Source organism: Podarcis tiliguerta, assembly GCF_965153285.1.
Source record: "Podarcis tiliguerta genome assembly, chromosome: 6".
Lineage (NCBI taxonomy): Eukaryota > Metazoa > Chordata > Lepidosauria > Squamata > Lacertidae > Podarcis > Podarcis tiliguerta.
The window spans coordinates 21598630-21611236 of NC_139539.1; the positions used below are offsets into that span (position 1 = coordinate 21598630).

A 12607-nucleotide genomic window follows, 5' to 3' on the forward strand; every position below is an offset into this window, starting at 1 on the left:
AGAGCCACACACGGAAACGCCGTTTACCTTCCCGCTAGTAAGCGGTCCCTATTTATCTACTTGCACCCAGGGGTGCTTTCGAACTGCTAGGTTGGCAGGCGCTGGGACCGAACAGCAGGAGCGCACCCCGCCGTAGGGATTCGAACCGCCGACCTTTCGATCGGCAAGCCCTAGGCACTGAGGCTTTAACCCACAGCGCCACCCGCGTCCCATATCAATATTAGTATCATAATTTAAATACCTATGATGTGCCTCCACCCCCCCCCCCCGGAAAAATAATTCACATTTCCTTTTTTTTTAATTGAATTGACTTCTTTTATGTTAATACAAGTGGTTGTTTTAGTCAGCTAGCCTTCATCTGCCCCAGCTGCAACAAAACATGTCTCTCCGTTATCAGTCTTTACAGCCGCAGCAGGTGCTGTAATCTTCCAACAGTTTGACTCCACCCTCAAAGGTGTACTCCTCCATTGTCTCCCAAGACAGATGGATGCCAACCAGCTGGAAGAGAAAACAAGGACTGGAGTTGGGGTTGCTTTGCATATCCCCTCCACCAAATGTCTGAGCCTCCTTCTGTGCCTTTAACAGCAGCTTTATCTGACAAAAATGAGCAGGCAAAGCTTTTCATGGCCAGGAGACGAGAATGACCAACCAACTTCTGAAGAGCTGAACCATTTCGAAAGAATGGCCAAGACTGGCCTGGATAGCAAAATGCTACCTGAGCACAGCTGAAGACTCTTATTTATAAAAGTTTTTCTGATTCATAAAGCTTTTCTTTTTGGATGAACAATAAGAGCACCTTTAAGAGCTGCATGACAGGCAGATTTGTAATAGGTTCAGTTGTTCTGCGCAGAGAAAGATACATATGTTGATTTTTTCCTCTTGTTATGGGCTGAATAAGAGCCAAACATACAACATTCCTCATTTCTGTCCACCCTTGTAGCCACCCTTTGAGTCATTTCTGATTTGCCAACATCCTTCTTAGAGTCTGGTGAATACAGTTCACAGGATATGGTCTTGCACCTGGGCTGACCAAATTAGCCCCTTGTCTCCCAGGTTCCGTCAAAATCTCAGTAATTCACTGGGCACACCTGCTAGATCACAGCCTCACCCTCTGCACATCCAGTATAATAAGCAATTATGCTTAGAAGGATGCTCTCCAATTTTGGGTCCTCCCCCCACCCAGAATTGCTTTTACTTCTGATTGCTTTATACTTGAATCTATTAGCTATTCTGCCTGTCCAGTATCTCCAATTCTCTTTATTGGCAATTATCTATGAAGGAGCTAGCTTGTTTTCTGTCTAATACAGCTCCCCTGTCTTCCAGGCATGATGTAGGGTTTATTTCATCAGTGTCTGGAAAGATGTTCTATGACGTGTTGAGGACACTGTGAGATTGAAAGGTGAGATCAGGTTATTTTGTTTTTCTCATTTCCCCCCTCACAAACACATAAGCAAAGGCAGAAGGGGAGACTCGGCTGATAATTATCCTCTTCTCTCTCATCTTTCAGCGCTTTGATCTCTTTTTTCAAGTTGATTATGAAGAATGGGATGGAAACGCTGCCTTCTGCCCTTTGCCCAACGTCCCTGCAGTGAGGGATTCTCTTGCTTGTTAGACTCTTAAAAGGAATCGTCTCATCTCCCTTCATGTTGACAGTTTTCTCCCTGTTCAGTGAGAGGGGAAGCAGTGCTGCCTGGGAGTTGCAGGAACCCACTTTGTGAGACTTGCTGATACCAGGAGGTTGCTGAAAGCCGCAACTTCTTTGGCACTCTAATTGCATTTTGGAGTTTGCGACCAGTTTTTTAAGGAGAAGGATCTTTGCTCAGTGGTAGAGCATCTGTGTTGCAAATAGGAGGTCCCAGATTCAGTCCCCAGCATCTACAAATAGGATGGGGAGAATCTCATCTGAAATCTTAGGCAGACACTGTCACACAGTGTGGGCAATACAGAGCTAGTTGGATAGTCCTACCTGGGCAGTTATCTTTCCACAAGGGTAGACGTTGATGCTGAAATCCAGCATCGCCTGAGCTCTGCAAGTGCAGCTTTCTCCCAATTGAAGTGCAGAGTGTTTGAGGACAGGGACATTCACAGGGAAACCAAAATGCTTGTTTACAAAACTATTGTACTACCAACCCTACTGTATGCTTGGGAAATGTGGGCCACTTATAAAGGCCATCTCCAACTCCTCGAAAGATTCCATCAATGGTGTCTCCGAAATTTTTTACACATCACTTGGGAAGACAGGAGAACTAATGCTAGTGTACTGGAAGAAGCAAATATCACCGGTGTCAAAGCAATGATTCTTCAACATCAACTTCGTTGGACTGGTCATGTTGTGCAGATGCCTGATTATCATCTTCCAAAGCTACTACTCTATTCCAAACTTAAATATGGAAAGCGTAATGCTGGTGGTCAACAAAAGAGGTTCAAAGACTCTGTCAAGGCAAATCTAAAGAAATGTAGTATAAACACTGACAACTGGGAAACACTGGCCTGTGAGTGTTCCAATTGGAGAACAGCTTTTACCAAAGGTGTCATGAGTTTTGAAGACACTTGAACTCAGGGCGAAAGGAAGAAATGCGCTAAGAGGAAGGCACGCTTGGCAAACCCTCACCGTGATCAGCTCCCACCCGGAAACCTATGTCCCCACTGTGGAAGGATGTGTGGATCCAGAACTGGCCTCCACAGTCACTTACGGACTCATTGTTAAAACTGTGTTTATGGAAGACAATCTTATTCAGCTACTAGTGATTGCCAAAGAAGAAGAAGATGGATAGTCTGACTACATTTAAGGCAGCTCCTTATGTTCCTAAAATATCCCTTCAAAACTTTGAACCCTCGTCTAAAACATACTCTACCTAGCAACCCAAGTTTCATTTCCACGACCTCACAGCTACATTCTCCCCATGTCATTGGTGCCAGTGGTCCTGAATCCTCTTTAGCACTATACGCTAGGCTATTTAGGAGACATCCACAACCTTGCATGGGGCAGGCAATTCAGCCTATTCCTTGCCTGCCCATCACACATTCAGCTGCCTCAATTCCTAATGGTCAAATCGCCCACGACCAGGATCCTTCCACTTGCCTCTTGATTCCACACTGACAAAGGAACAGCAACTTCAACTTTAGCTGAGGGCATCATGCTGGTTTAGGGGTTCCTGACTGATCTCCAACAGAGGAGAATGCCCACGGCTTCAGGGGCAATGGCTGGTGGGAGGTTGGTGCTGCAATTGCCTCCCTCTGCCTGATTCTGGACTCAGGCATGATGCCCTCCCTGTCTCTGGTAACATGTGAGAAATGGGAGAGGCAGCTCAGGATAAAACAGCACCTTATGTCAAGCCAGACTACTGGTCAATATTCTAGACAAAGCATTTTCCAATTCAACTGGTAAGAGCTTCCCAAGATATCAGAAATACATGTTTCTGAACTCTGCTTCCTGATATTTATTTTTATGTATTTATTTGCTTTTCTTACATTCATACCACACCTTTCTTTCATCATTCACACGTGTAGCTTCCAAGTGGTCTCCCATCCAGGGATTGACCAGTCATGGTCCTGCTTAGCTTTGGCAAAGTGGTGGCCTCATGTGCCTTCAGACCATAACCTAGAATCTGTAGTTGGAGATGCAAGAGATTGAACCTGGAATATTATGCATGCAGAGCACATGCTCCACCAATCAACTGTGCCCTTAATACAAGATTCCAGAGTTTGGGGGTGGGGGAACTTTGGCTATGGTCAAGTTTGTGCATCTCAGGAGGAAAACATAGCTGCTGTCCCTGCCCTCGGAACTAGAGGGTAGGTTTTGTCCATGGGTCCTGCATTCGTTTCCCTCCACACCCTTTGAATGCTCCCAAGCCTCTTACAAGGCACTTTCCCCAGCGCAAGCATCGTAGTGCCAATGATTGCTATATTGCCGTGGGGCAGAAAAAGGATTGACGCAGAGCTTCGTCAACTCAAGAAGGTGAAGCATCCACCCCCCTCGAGCTTGCACCTGGAACACTCCTATATTCTGCTGCTCGGAAGGGCATAAGTTAATCAATAGACAAACCCCAAATACCCATTTACCAAAGAAATTCTAACCCGGATATTATGTTCAACAGTTCATCCAACCCTTTACCACAGGAAGCCTGTTTGTAGGTCACCTCTATCAGCGGTTTATGTGTAACTTTGCTTTCAGATGACTCCCCCTCGCCCCTTAAGCCTCTGTTTCTTTCAAAAGCGACCTCCCTTTGTTCTCTGTAATCTCATTGGCCTTCTGGCACAGGAGCCTTAATTCTAAACTTTTCCATTCCTTACTTCATGCTGGGTGTGATGCAAAACCATTCTCAAAGAAAGGAACGTTTTAAATAGCTAGTGTCTTCATAGGGTACTCATGTTGGGAGCAATAATCTTCATATCTGTTTTGTGGCAGTAAAGACCATCTATGATACGCTTTGCAACCCATGAATTTTTGATGCTCCAGTACATCTAGGAAGGATGTCCAGCATTTCAAGGCAGGGATAAATATCTCAAGAAGAGGAACCAACAGCTAATGTCACACAGTGGCTAAGAGACTGAGCTATGAATCTGAAAGCCTTTGGTTTGAATCTTAACTCTGCCAGAAACTAACTACGTGATCTTGATCAAATCATCCTCTCACAGTCTCCCATCTCTCATATGGGGAATAAGGATACTGACGTACCTGCTTATCTACATACAGCTTAGGTCCAAGCTATTTGGAAGACCATATTCCCTCATACGAACCTGCCTGGATTCCGAGATCTTCAGAAGAGGCCCTTCTCTCAGTTCCACCTCCCTCACAGGCACACTTGGTGGGGACATGGGAAAGGGCCTTCTCGGTGGCTACTCCCAGACTTTGGAACTCTCTCCCTTGAGAAGCTAGACAGGCTCCCTCCTTGCTATCTTTCTGCTGGCAGGTGAAGACCTTCTTGTTCCAACAGATGTTTGGGAAATGACAGTTTTTAAGAAAGGGGCTTATGCTGTGCTGTTTTTGTTACGATTGCTTGTATATTTTAAATAGATCATAGACAGATGACAGATAGATAGAGTTTTAATTCTATTAATGTTTAATTGTTTTTCACTGATTCCGCCCCCCAGTGCATTTAGTTGTTATTTCATCTGTACTCTGCTTTGAGCCTGTCAGGGGAAAAGGCAGGGTATAAATAAAGATATAATAATAATAATAATAATAATAATAATATGATATTGACATCTGTTTGTCTCGGGAGACAATGGAGGGATGTGCCTTTGGGGGTGAAGTCAAACTGTTGGAAGGTTACAGCGCCTGCTGTGGCTGTAGAAACTGATGCAAGAGAGACATGTTTTATTGCAGCTGGGGCAGATGAAGGTGGTCTTGTTGGGTTACAGCCAATGCACCATGGCTTTTCTTCTCTCTGTGCTCCTCCCATCTGTCATTCCTCCTCTGGTCACTGCTATGGATTTAATAATAATAATAATAATAATAATAATAATAATAGGATTCCTTTGAGCACTCGAAAGCACTATACAAGTGCTAAGAAAGCTAAAGCATTATCCTGATTTGAGGCAACTTTGAAATGTATATTTCTACTTCTGAGCTTTTGAATGGTGAGAGGGCTAAATATTGAGTAGGCAAAGGGCTGTAGCTTAGTGGTAGAGCAAATGCTTTGCTTGCAAAAAGGTTCCAAGTGCAGTCCCTGGCCAGTGGTGGACTTAGGGATCTCCAATTCCAGTGATGCCCTATGCAGTGCTAAAATTCAGCAACCCCACCTCTTGTGCTCCATTCTAAAGCACTGTTTCGGCACCCTCTGCAGTGTGGCGTCCAGTGAGAACGCACCAGTTGTGCCACCCTAAAACTTCCTCTGCCCTGGCATTGTCAGGCTGGGCTAGGGGAGACTAATGCCTGAAAGAAACAAAAAAAAAAAAAAAAAGAAAAAGAAAAAGAAAAAGAAAAAGAAAAGAAAAGAAAATAAATACTATGTTACTTATCTACTTCTTTATTTATTACTTTGTTGTCCTTCCACCTCTTACGTGGGTCCATGGAATTCTATGGTATATGCCTTTCCAATTGTATCTGCTATTCTATTTGCCATCTTTTCTACTGTTTCTACTACTAGTTGTCTTTACAAGAGTCGTGCCTGCCTGAAACTTCAGACGACCCCTGCAAGTCAGCTTGGTGGGCCAATGTTCTTACTGAGTACAAGTCAGCTTCCTATATTTTTGTGTGTTTCAAAAGGAAGGTTCTGTATTTTCCAGGGACACTTCCTCTGTTATTGGTCTAGGTCAGGCATCCCCAAACTCGGTCCTCCAGATGTTTTGGGACTACAATTCCAATCATCCCTAGCTAACAATGGTCAGGGATGATGGGAATTGTAGTCCCAAAACATCTGGAGGGCCAAGTTGGGGGTGCCTGGTCTAGGTGGTTTGAATCCCCATGACGGGGTGATCTCCCTGCTCCTGCCAACCTAGCAGTTCGAAAGCATGTCAAGTGCAAGTAGATAAATAGGTACCATTCCGGCGGGAAGGTAAACAGTGTTTCCGTACACAGCTCTGGTTCGCTAGAAGCGGCTTAGTCATGCTGGCCACATGACCCGGAAGCTGTACGCTGGCTCCCTCGGCCAATAAAGTGAGATGAGCACCACAACAACAGATTTGGTCACGACTGGACCTAATGGTCAGGGGTCCCTTTACCGTTACCTTTAAGCTACTGAAGGTAAGGGGACCCTTTATATGTCCAGCTGTCCTTTGTCAAAAACTAATTGTCGCTGTTTTTTGTGTATATAGAAATGAGCAAACCAGTTATATTCTAGGGAGCAGGCTAGCAGACGGGGCCCATTACTTACATCATAGGAGCCTACACAACACAAAACACTGTTGCTGTATATAGGTTTTATTTTATTTGTTTTTTATATTATATTTGGGAAATGTACACCCAGCATTTTTTCCTTAATTTTTTTCTAGGGGGCCTCAAGAGGGTGGGTGGGGCCATAAGCTATAGCTTATTTAGCTTATGCATAAATCCGGCACTGGGGAGGGGCAAAGCAGTGGCGTAGCGTGGGGGGTGCAGGGGGCCCCGGCCGCACCGGGTGCAACATCTGGTGGTTAGGGTTAGGGGCGCAAATTACTTGCCTTGCCCCGGGTGCTGACAACCCACGCTACGCCACTGGGGCAAAGCCAGGGGAAAGGGGAGGGGACCAGATACTGGTGCCATTAGCTAATTTTAGACTCTGCGCTCAGTTGTCTTGTGAGGGTGTCTCAATAGATGGTAATGTGTATGACTTCACTTGCTTTAAGATGTGATAAGCCAGGCCTTCTGCACATTCTTTCTTGTGGAGCCTGAAATTTCTGCCCCAAAGTCCTGCCCGGACAGCACTACACTCTGACAGTGGGTCAGAGAATGGGCCCTGAACAGCCGGAGCAAAATGAAACCGGGGGTGGGGGCGGGGGGGGGGAGAGCAAGTGCTTGCAAAAGTGCAAGAATACATGTTTCAGAATTGCCATGCACAGAATTTGAGTCATCAATTATCTCCACTTGTTTGTTTTTTAAAAAGGACCAAGCATACAGCTTCCTGCTGGCACATGTGTCTAGTGGCACAGAGTCAAGCCACATACTAGGAGATCTGCATGACAAGCCTGTAAAAGCAACCTGAGTTGTTGATTTTTTTCCAAGCAGCTGCAATGTGGAGGCATTTGAGGGCAGCCCCATCATCACAAGAATTGGCCCCTGAGCCGTTTAAGGCTTTATAGGTCAAAGCAGCACTTTGAAACGCACTGGCAGCCAATGCAGTTGGACCAAGATTGTCAGTATATATTAGTTCATTCACATCATCAGGCAGAAGGTGACTTCTTTCAGAATATAAGAATTTTTTTATTGCATTTTTAAATTACCAAGAACTAACCTTGTACTGTTAGGAAGTAGCCTGCAGTGTTTGTTCCAGGAAACACAACACCAAGCTGGTCAGTGTAAGAACTACTACTTAACTTTTAAGGGTTGGCAGTGGAGTTTGCCTTTTTCCTCTCCCACCCCTTTCCCTTTTTCCTTTTGTGCTGTGTCTTTTAGATTGTAAGCCTAGGGGCAGGCACTGTCTTATTGTAAGCCACCCTGGGAGTCTTTCTTTCTTTCTTTGGCTGAAGAACAGGGCACATACGCTCTAAATGAATAAATAAAGGTTGGGTCAAAAGGTAAGGTTTCCAATTAGAAAACGGCATTCCATGGACGCGGAAGGAACCGCACCTCTCCCCAAGGGGGTGACTGCTCACAGGACATATTCGCCTCCAGAGACTAGAAAAAGGCAGGGTCAGATGCAACAAGGAAAGCCTCTGACAGGTTAAACTCTGTTCAGAGAACTGGAGAGGAGAAATAACAAATCCGTGCATAGGAGCCAACTTCTGGGAGTCGAGGTCCCTTCGCTGCCGCCCCTAAAATATTTGAGGGGGCTTACCTGCCCCCCCACTTTATTCAACTTGAGACCCCTGAATCCGCGGGTCTGGCTGTTCACTTTCCTCCTTTCCTGCCTCCCCACTACTACAACTTTTGTCCTGGCGCCACAGCAGCCAAGGGGAAGTTCCGTGGTCCACCACGTGCAGCGAAACTTTGGAGCTGGCGCGCCTTGCGCGAAGGGCGCGCAGCGCGCTCGGCGGATGCCGGCTCCAAAGCTGCGCTCCTTTGCGCTCCACGTGGCGATGAGCCGCTTGCTCGCTCCTCCTCGGTCTCCGGCTGGAGCGGAGTGGCCGAGGGGGCAGCCCCGAGGAGGCGGTCCCTTGAAGGAGGAGGAGGAGGAGGCGGCGGTCACGGCCGCGGCTCCCTCTCCTGGCTCTCTGGATGCGCCGATGGAGCGGGAGGTGGGAGTCGGTCGGGCTGGCGGACGGCGAGCCCCGTGCTCCCTGCCGCCGCCCCTAGGTAAGAGCCCTGCCTCCTTCGCCCTCCTCCCTCCCCCGGGATAAAGCGGCAGCCCGGGCGCCGCGGCCGGTCTCTCCCAAGCCGGTCCGGTCGGGTTATTATGGCAGCGCTTGGAGCCCTAGTGAAGAAAGTGTGGAGTATCCGCCGCTACCTGGTGCTGCTCTGCACCCCGCTGGTGCTGCTGCCTGTCCTCTTCAGCCTGCCCCCCAAGGTAACCCTTTGCCCCCCCGTAAAAGCCACCCTGCAAGGGGGCTTCCTCCTCCTCTCCGCCCCCCCACTTCCTTCTTTGCCCTAGTCAAAAGTGGCTGTACCCCCACTCCTGCTTCTAGAGTAGTCACCAGACCATTTCATCTTGCGCTGTCCCCCTTTTTTTGCAAGGAGCCTTTCCTTCCTTTCAACAGCTGTGCAGCAGACAGAGCTTCAACAGGCGGTGAGTTCCCTGTTGCTTCACCTGTTGACTTTCTGTCTGTTGACATTGTCACAAAGTCGGCGGAGGTGTCTTATCATGAAGAGGGGGGACAGCATTGTGTCACCCACTATCCTTAGCACCACCTGAGTCTCCAACTCAATTAATACCCCCTCCCTTTCTTAGTCCCTTCTCCCATCAAGAACCCTCCCCATCTTCTGTTTTTGGAAAGGCTGCACTCCCCTTTAGAAAACCAGTTTCCTGCAGAAAGTACTCAGATAATTCCTTCATTCAGCCACAGTCATCAGACTATTGGGAATAGCTCTTGCCCTCTGCCCTAACTCCTCTTACCTCCCTGATCCCTGTCAAGATAATACTACGATTTCTGCTCTCGCTATTCTCTGCTTCCCTAATATCTATCCTGCCAACCCAAATAACTTCCAGCAGCAGCTCTTTGCACTCCCCAATATTCCCATCATATATTTCACAAGAGCAATTCCTTGCCTTCTGCTCCCTGCACTTTGACTACTTGTAGGGAACTGTGGCTCCTAATGAAACTCAAGTTAAGGAAAGGCATAAGAAGCTGCCTTAGACCAAGGCAAACCCACTGGACCATCTAGTTCAATATGAATGGTAGTGCTCTCCAAGGTTTCAGATAGGGAACCTCTCCCAGCCCTACCTGGTGATGCTGGGGATTGAACCCAGCACCTTCTGCATTCAAGGCAGATGCTCTACTGCTGACCTATAGTCCGTCCTCCAAAGGTTGCCACACTGATGGTTGTTCTGGTCCATCATCTCTTTGTCATCTCCTACTTAATGTTGCTTCCAACCAAGGAACCACATGCTCATTGTCCTTAAGGGAACTCAGGTTACCTCCAGACTGTTACTATTTTGGGGGTGGGTGGGATTGAAGCTCCTATCAGAAATGTATGTGTGTGCAATTAAAGTGGATCAAACTGCTCTGCTGACTGCATGCAACAAACCCACCTTTTTTAAAAAAAAGAAAATTTGGACTTTTTGCTATTGAGAAAGTGGTGGGGGAAAGTGTGGGATGGCCGAATGAATAATGGGAAGACGCATAAACATTGCACAAGCAAGCCTGAATGAATGCTTACTGTGTAACTTCCCCTCAAATTGGGATGAATGCTTGAGAATGACCAGAGACAGTCTAACCTCTGCTTAAGCTTTGTGCAAGTAAATTGGGAGGAATGATCAATAAATATAAAACTCAGTACATAACAGGTTGTCTGCAGGAGACAATGAACTAAACCCAAACCCCTTTCTCAGTTTTGGAGAGTATTTTTCCAAGAAATCGGCTGGTCTGCTGTCCGTAGAAAAATCCATCCCTGTCCCACCCAACTCTCTACCCCTTCCCTTTACCTTATCAATTACCTTTTCCTACTTGCCCCCTTTAAGGAATATCCCCTCCTCCAAACGAAATGATCATCCTCTTTAAAAATTCCCTTTTGCCTTTACTCTGTTGCCACTTTGTAACCCTAGGACCAACTCCCCAGATTAACATCATGTCACTTTTAAATGTCACCTTGACCATATACAGCTCAAGTGATCCACTGCTTTCCCCAAAGCCAATCTTTCTCCCCTGCCCCAACTAAATAGTTGCCTCATCTTATACTTTTTCAGAAGTCTCTTATTATCACAGACTTTTGAGTCTACAATACAGGATCAGCATCCGATTTAAGGAAGTGCAGCCAGTTCCCCAGCACAGGGCGCCAAGCCGATGGGGTGCAAAATTGAGAAAATCCAGCATGGAGAAGATCCATTGAGGGTTGTCAGGGCACCATACTACCAAAGATTACCAAAGTCCACCCTTGTAATTACTGTCATTACAAAGTCCCCGCAATTACTGTTGCAGTGCATTTTTTGATGGTAACATGATCCATCTGTCATTATCCGGAGTAGAGAACAGGGTTCGCCTCCAGATGTTGCTGGCCTAGAACTCCCACTATTCCTAACCACTGGGCATGTTGAATGAGAATTGGAGCCCAACAACATGGGGTCCCCATCTCTGCCGCAGGAAAGTAACACCTAGCCCAGGTTACTGGAGAATACTCCATTCTGTAACAGAAAATCCTCACAAAGCATATTTAGCTTACTTTGCTTCAAGAGCTGCCCTTTGTTCATTGTCACCAACATCACAGGGAAATAATTCCCTGAAGAAACTCCTAGACCTTGTCCACTGCTGGCACCATTGAATGCCCTTTCCAGGCGGTTTTTCTTCTTGCAGTTCTCCAAGCTACACAGATCAATAAAAGGCATCACATCACTCATTCTTTGCTCCTGTTTCTTGGTCCTGCTTCCAAAATGCTTCCCCTCACAGCTTATACAGAAGGTGCTCTTTCACAGATGCTCCAGAGGGCCTGATCAACAAAGGATGAACAGTGCAACCTTATGCATGTTTACTTGGAAGGAGGTTGCACTGTGGGGTTTACACCTAGGCAAGTGTGCAGCCTGAGAATCATGTGTCTTCTTTGGAGTGGAGATACATAAGGCAAGTCTGATGGGCAACTTTCTAAGCAATTCCCTGTGGCTTTTCCTGCCGCAGGGGACTTTAATTACAGACTTACGATTTAAGTTGTTTGTGTAACGCCTGTAAATGGTTTGTATTAATGTAGTAGTATGGAAACCATAACTTTAATAAAGAATAAATTGAGGTGGGTGTGGGGAATGGTGCAGATTTTTCCTCATATGCTTAGAATGGTCCATCGCCCCTTTTTCTCCTTGCCAAGTTTGGACTGGGCTTTCAGAGCTGCATTCATTGGCATGGAAGGGATCTGCAACTGGGACACACAGTTCTCATTCTCCAGCGGTACATGCCTTTTCTTTCTGGTCTCGTCCACGGCTTCTGCCCCTAAAGCTTAAATCTCTGCCAGATTATTGTCTGTTTCACTCTTGGACAGTCTATGCTGCTGTGCATGGATTTCACCACCTCTGTTTTCCAAGCTATTATGCGTCTCCCACAGTGCCTTTATTTGCATCTTTGCCATTCCTGAAGACATACAGGACTGTTATTCCACGGCATATTGATACCGCTCTCAGCTGCATCTCCACCCATCAAACAGGGCAAGCTATCAGGGAAAATTCCCCCCTCTGCATCAAGAATTGAATAGGTTCTCTCAGCTCACAGCTTAAACCAGGAGCAATCTGCTTCATCCCTCTGCACCAACCTCCAGACATTGCTCTGGTTTGTTCGGCAGAGCCCTACATATTCACTGGAAATGATTACACTATCATCCAGGTCACATGGGAAATGGGAAGATGACATTTCTGAGACAACTGTTAAGTGAAGCTTTCGGCAGCCTTGTTTT

The 12607-nt window shown here is 46.5% G+C and overlaps 1 protein-coding gene across 1 annotated transcript in view; it reads left to right on the forward strand.

Moving 5' to 3' along the window:
• The first annotated feature begins 8784 nt into the window (after positions 1-8784).
• Positions 8785-12607, forward strand: part of SLC13A3 (solute carrier family 13 member 3) — a 48492-nt gene continuing 44669 nt past the window's right edge. The window contains exon 1 of the mRNA XM_083446913.1: positions 8785-9086. Within this exon, the coding sequence (XP_083303039.1) occupies positions 8976-9086 (111 nt within the window). The 5' untranslated portion in view covers positions 8785-8975. The remainder of the gene's footprint in view (positions 9087-12607) is intronic.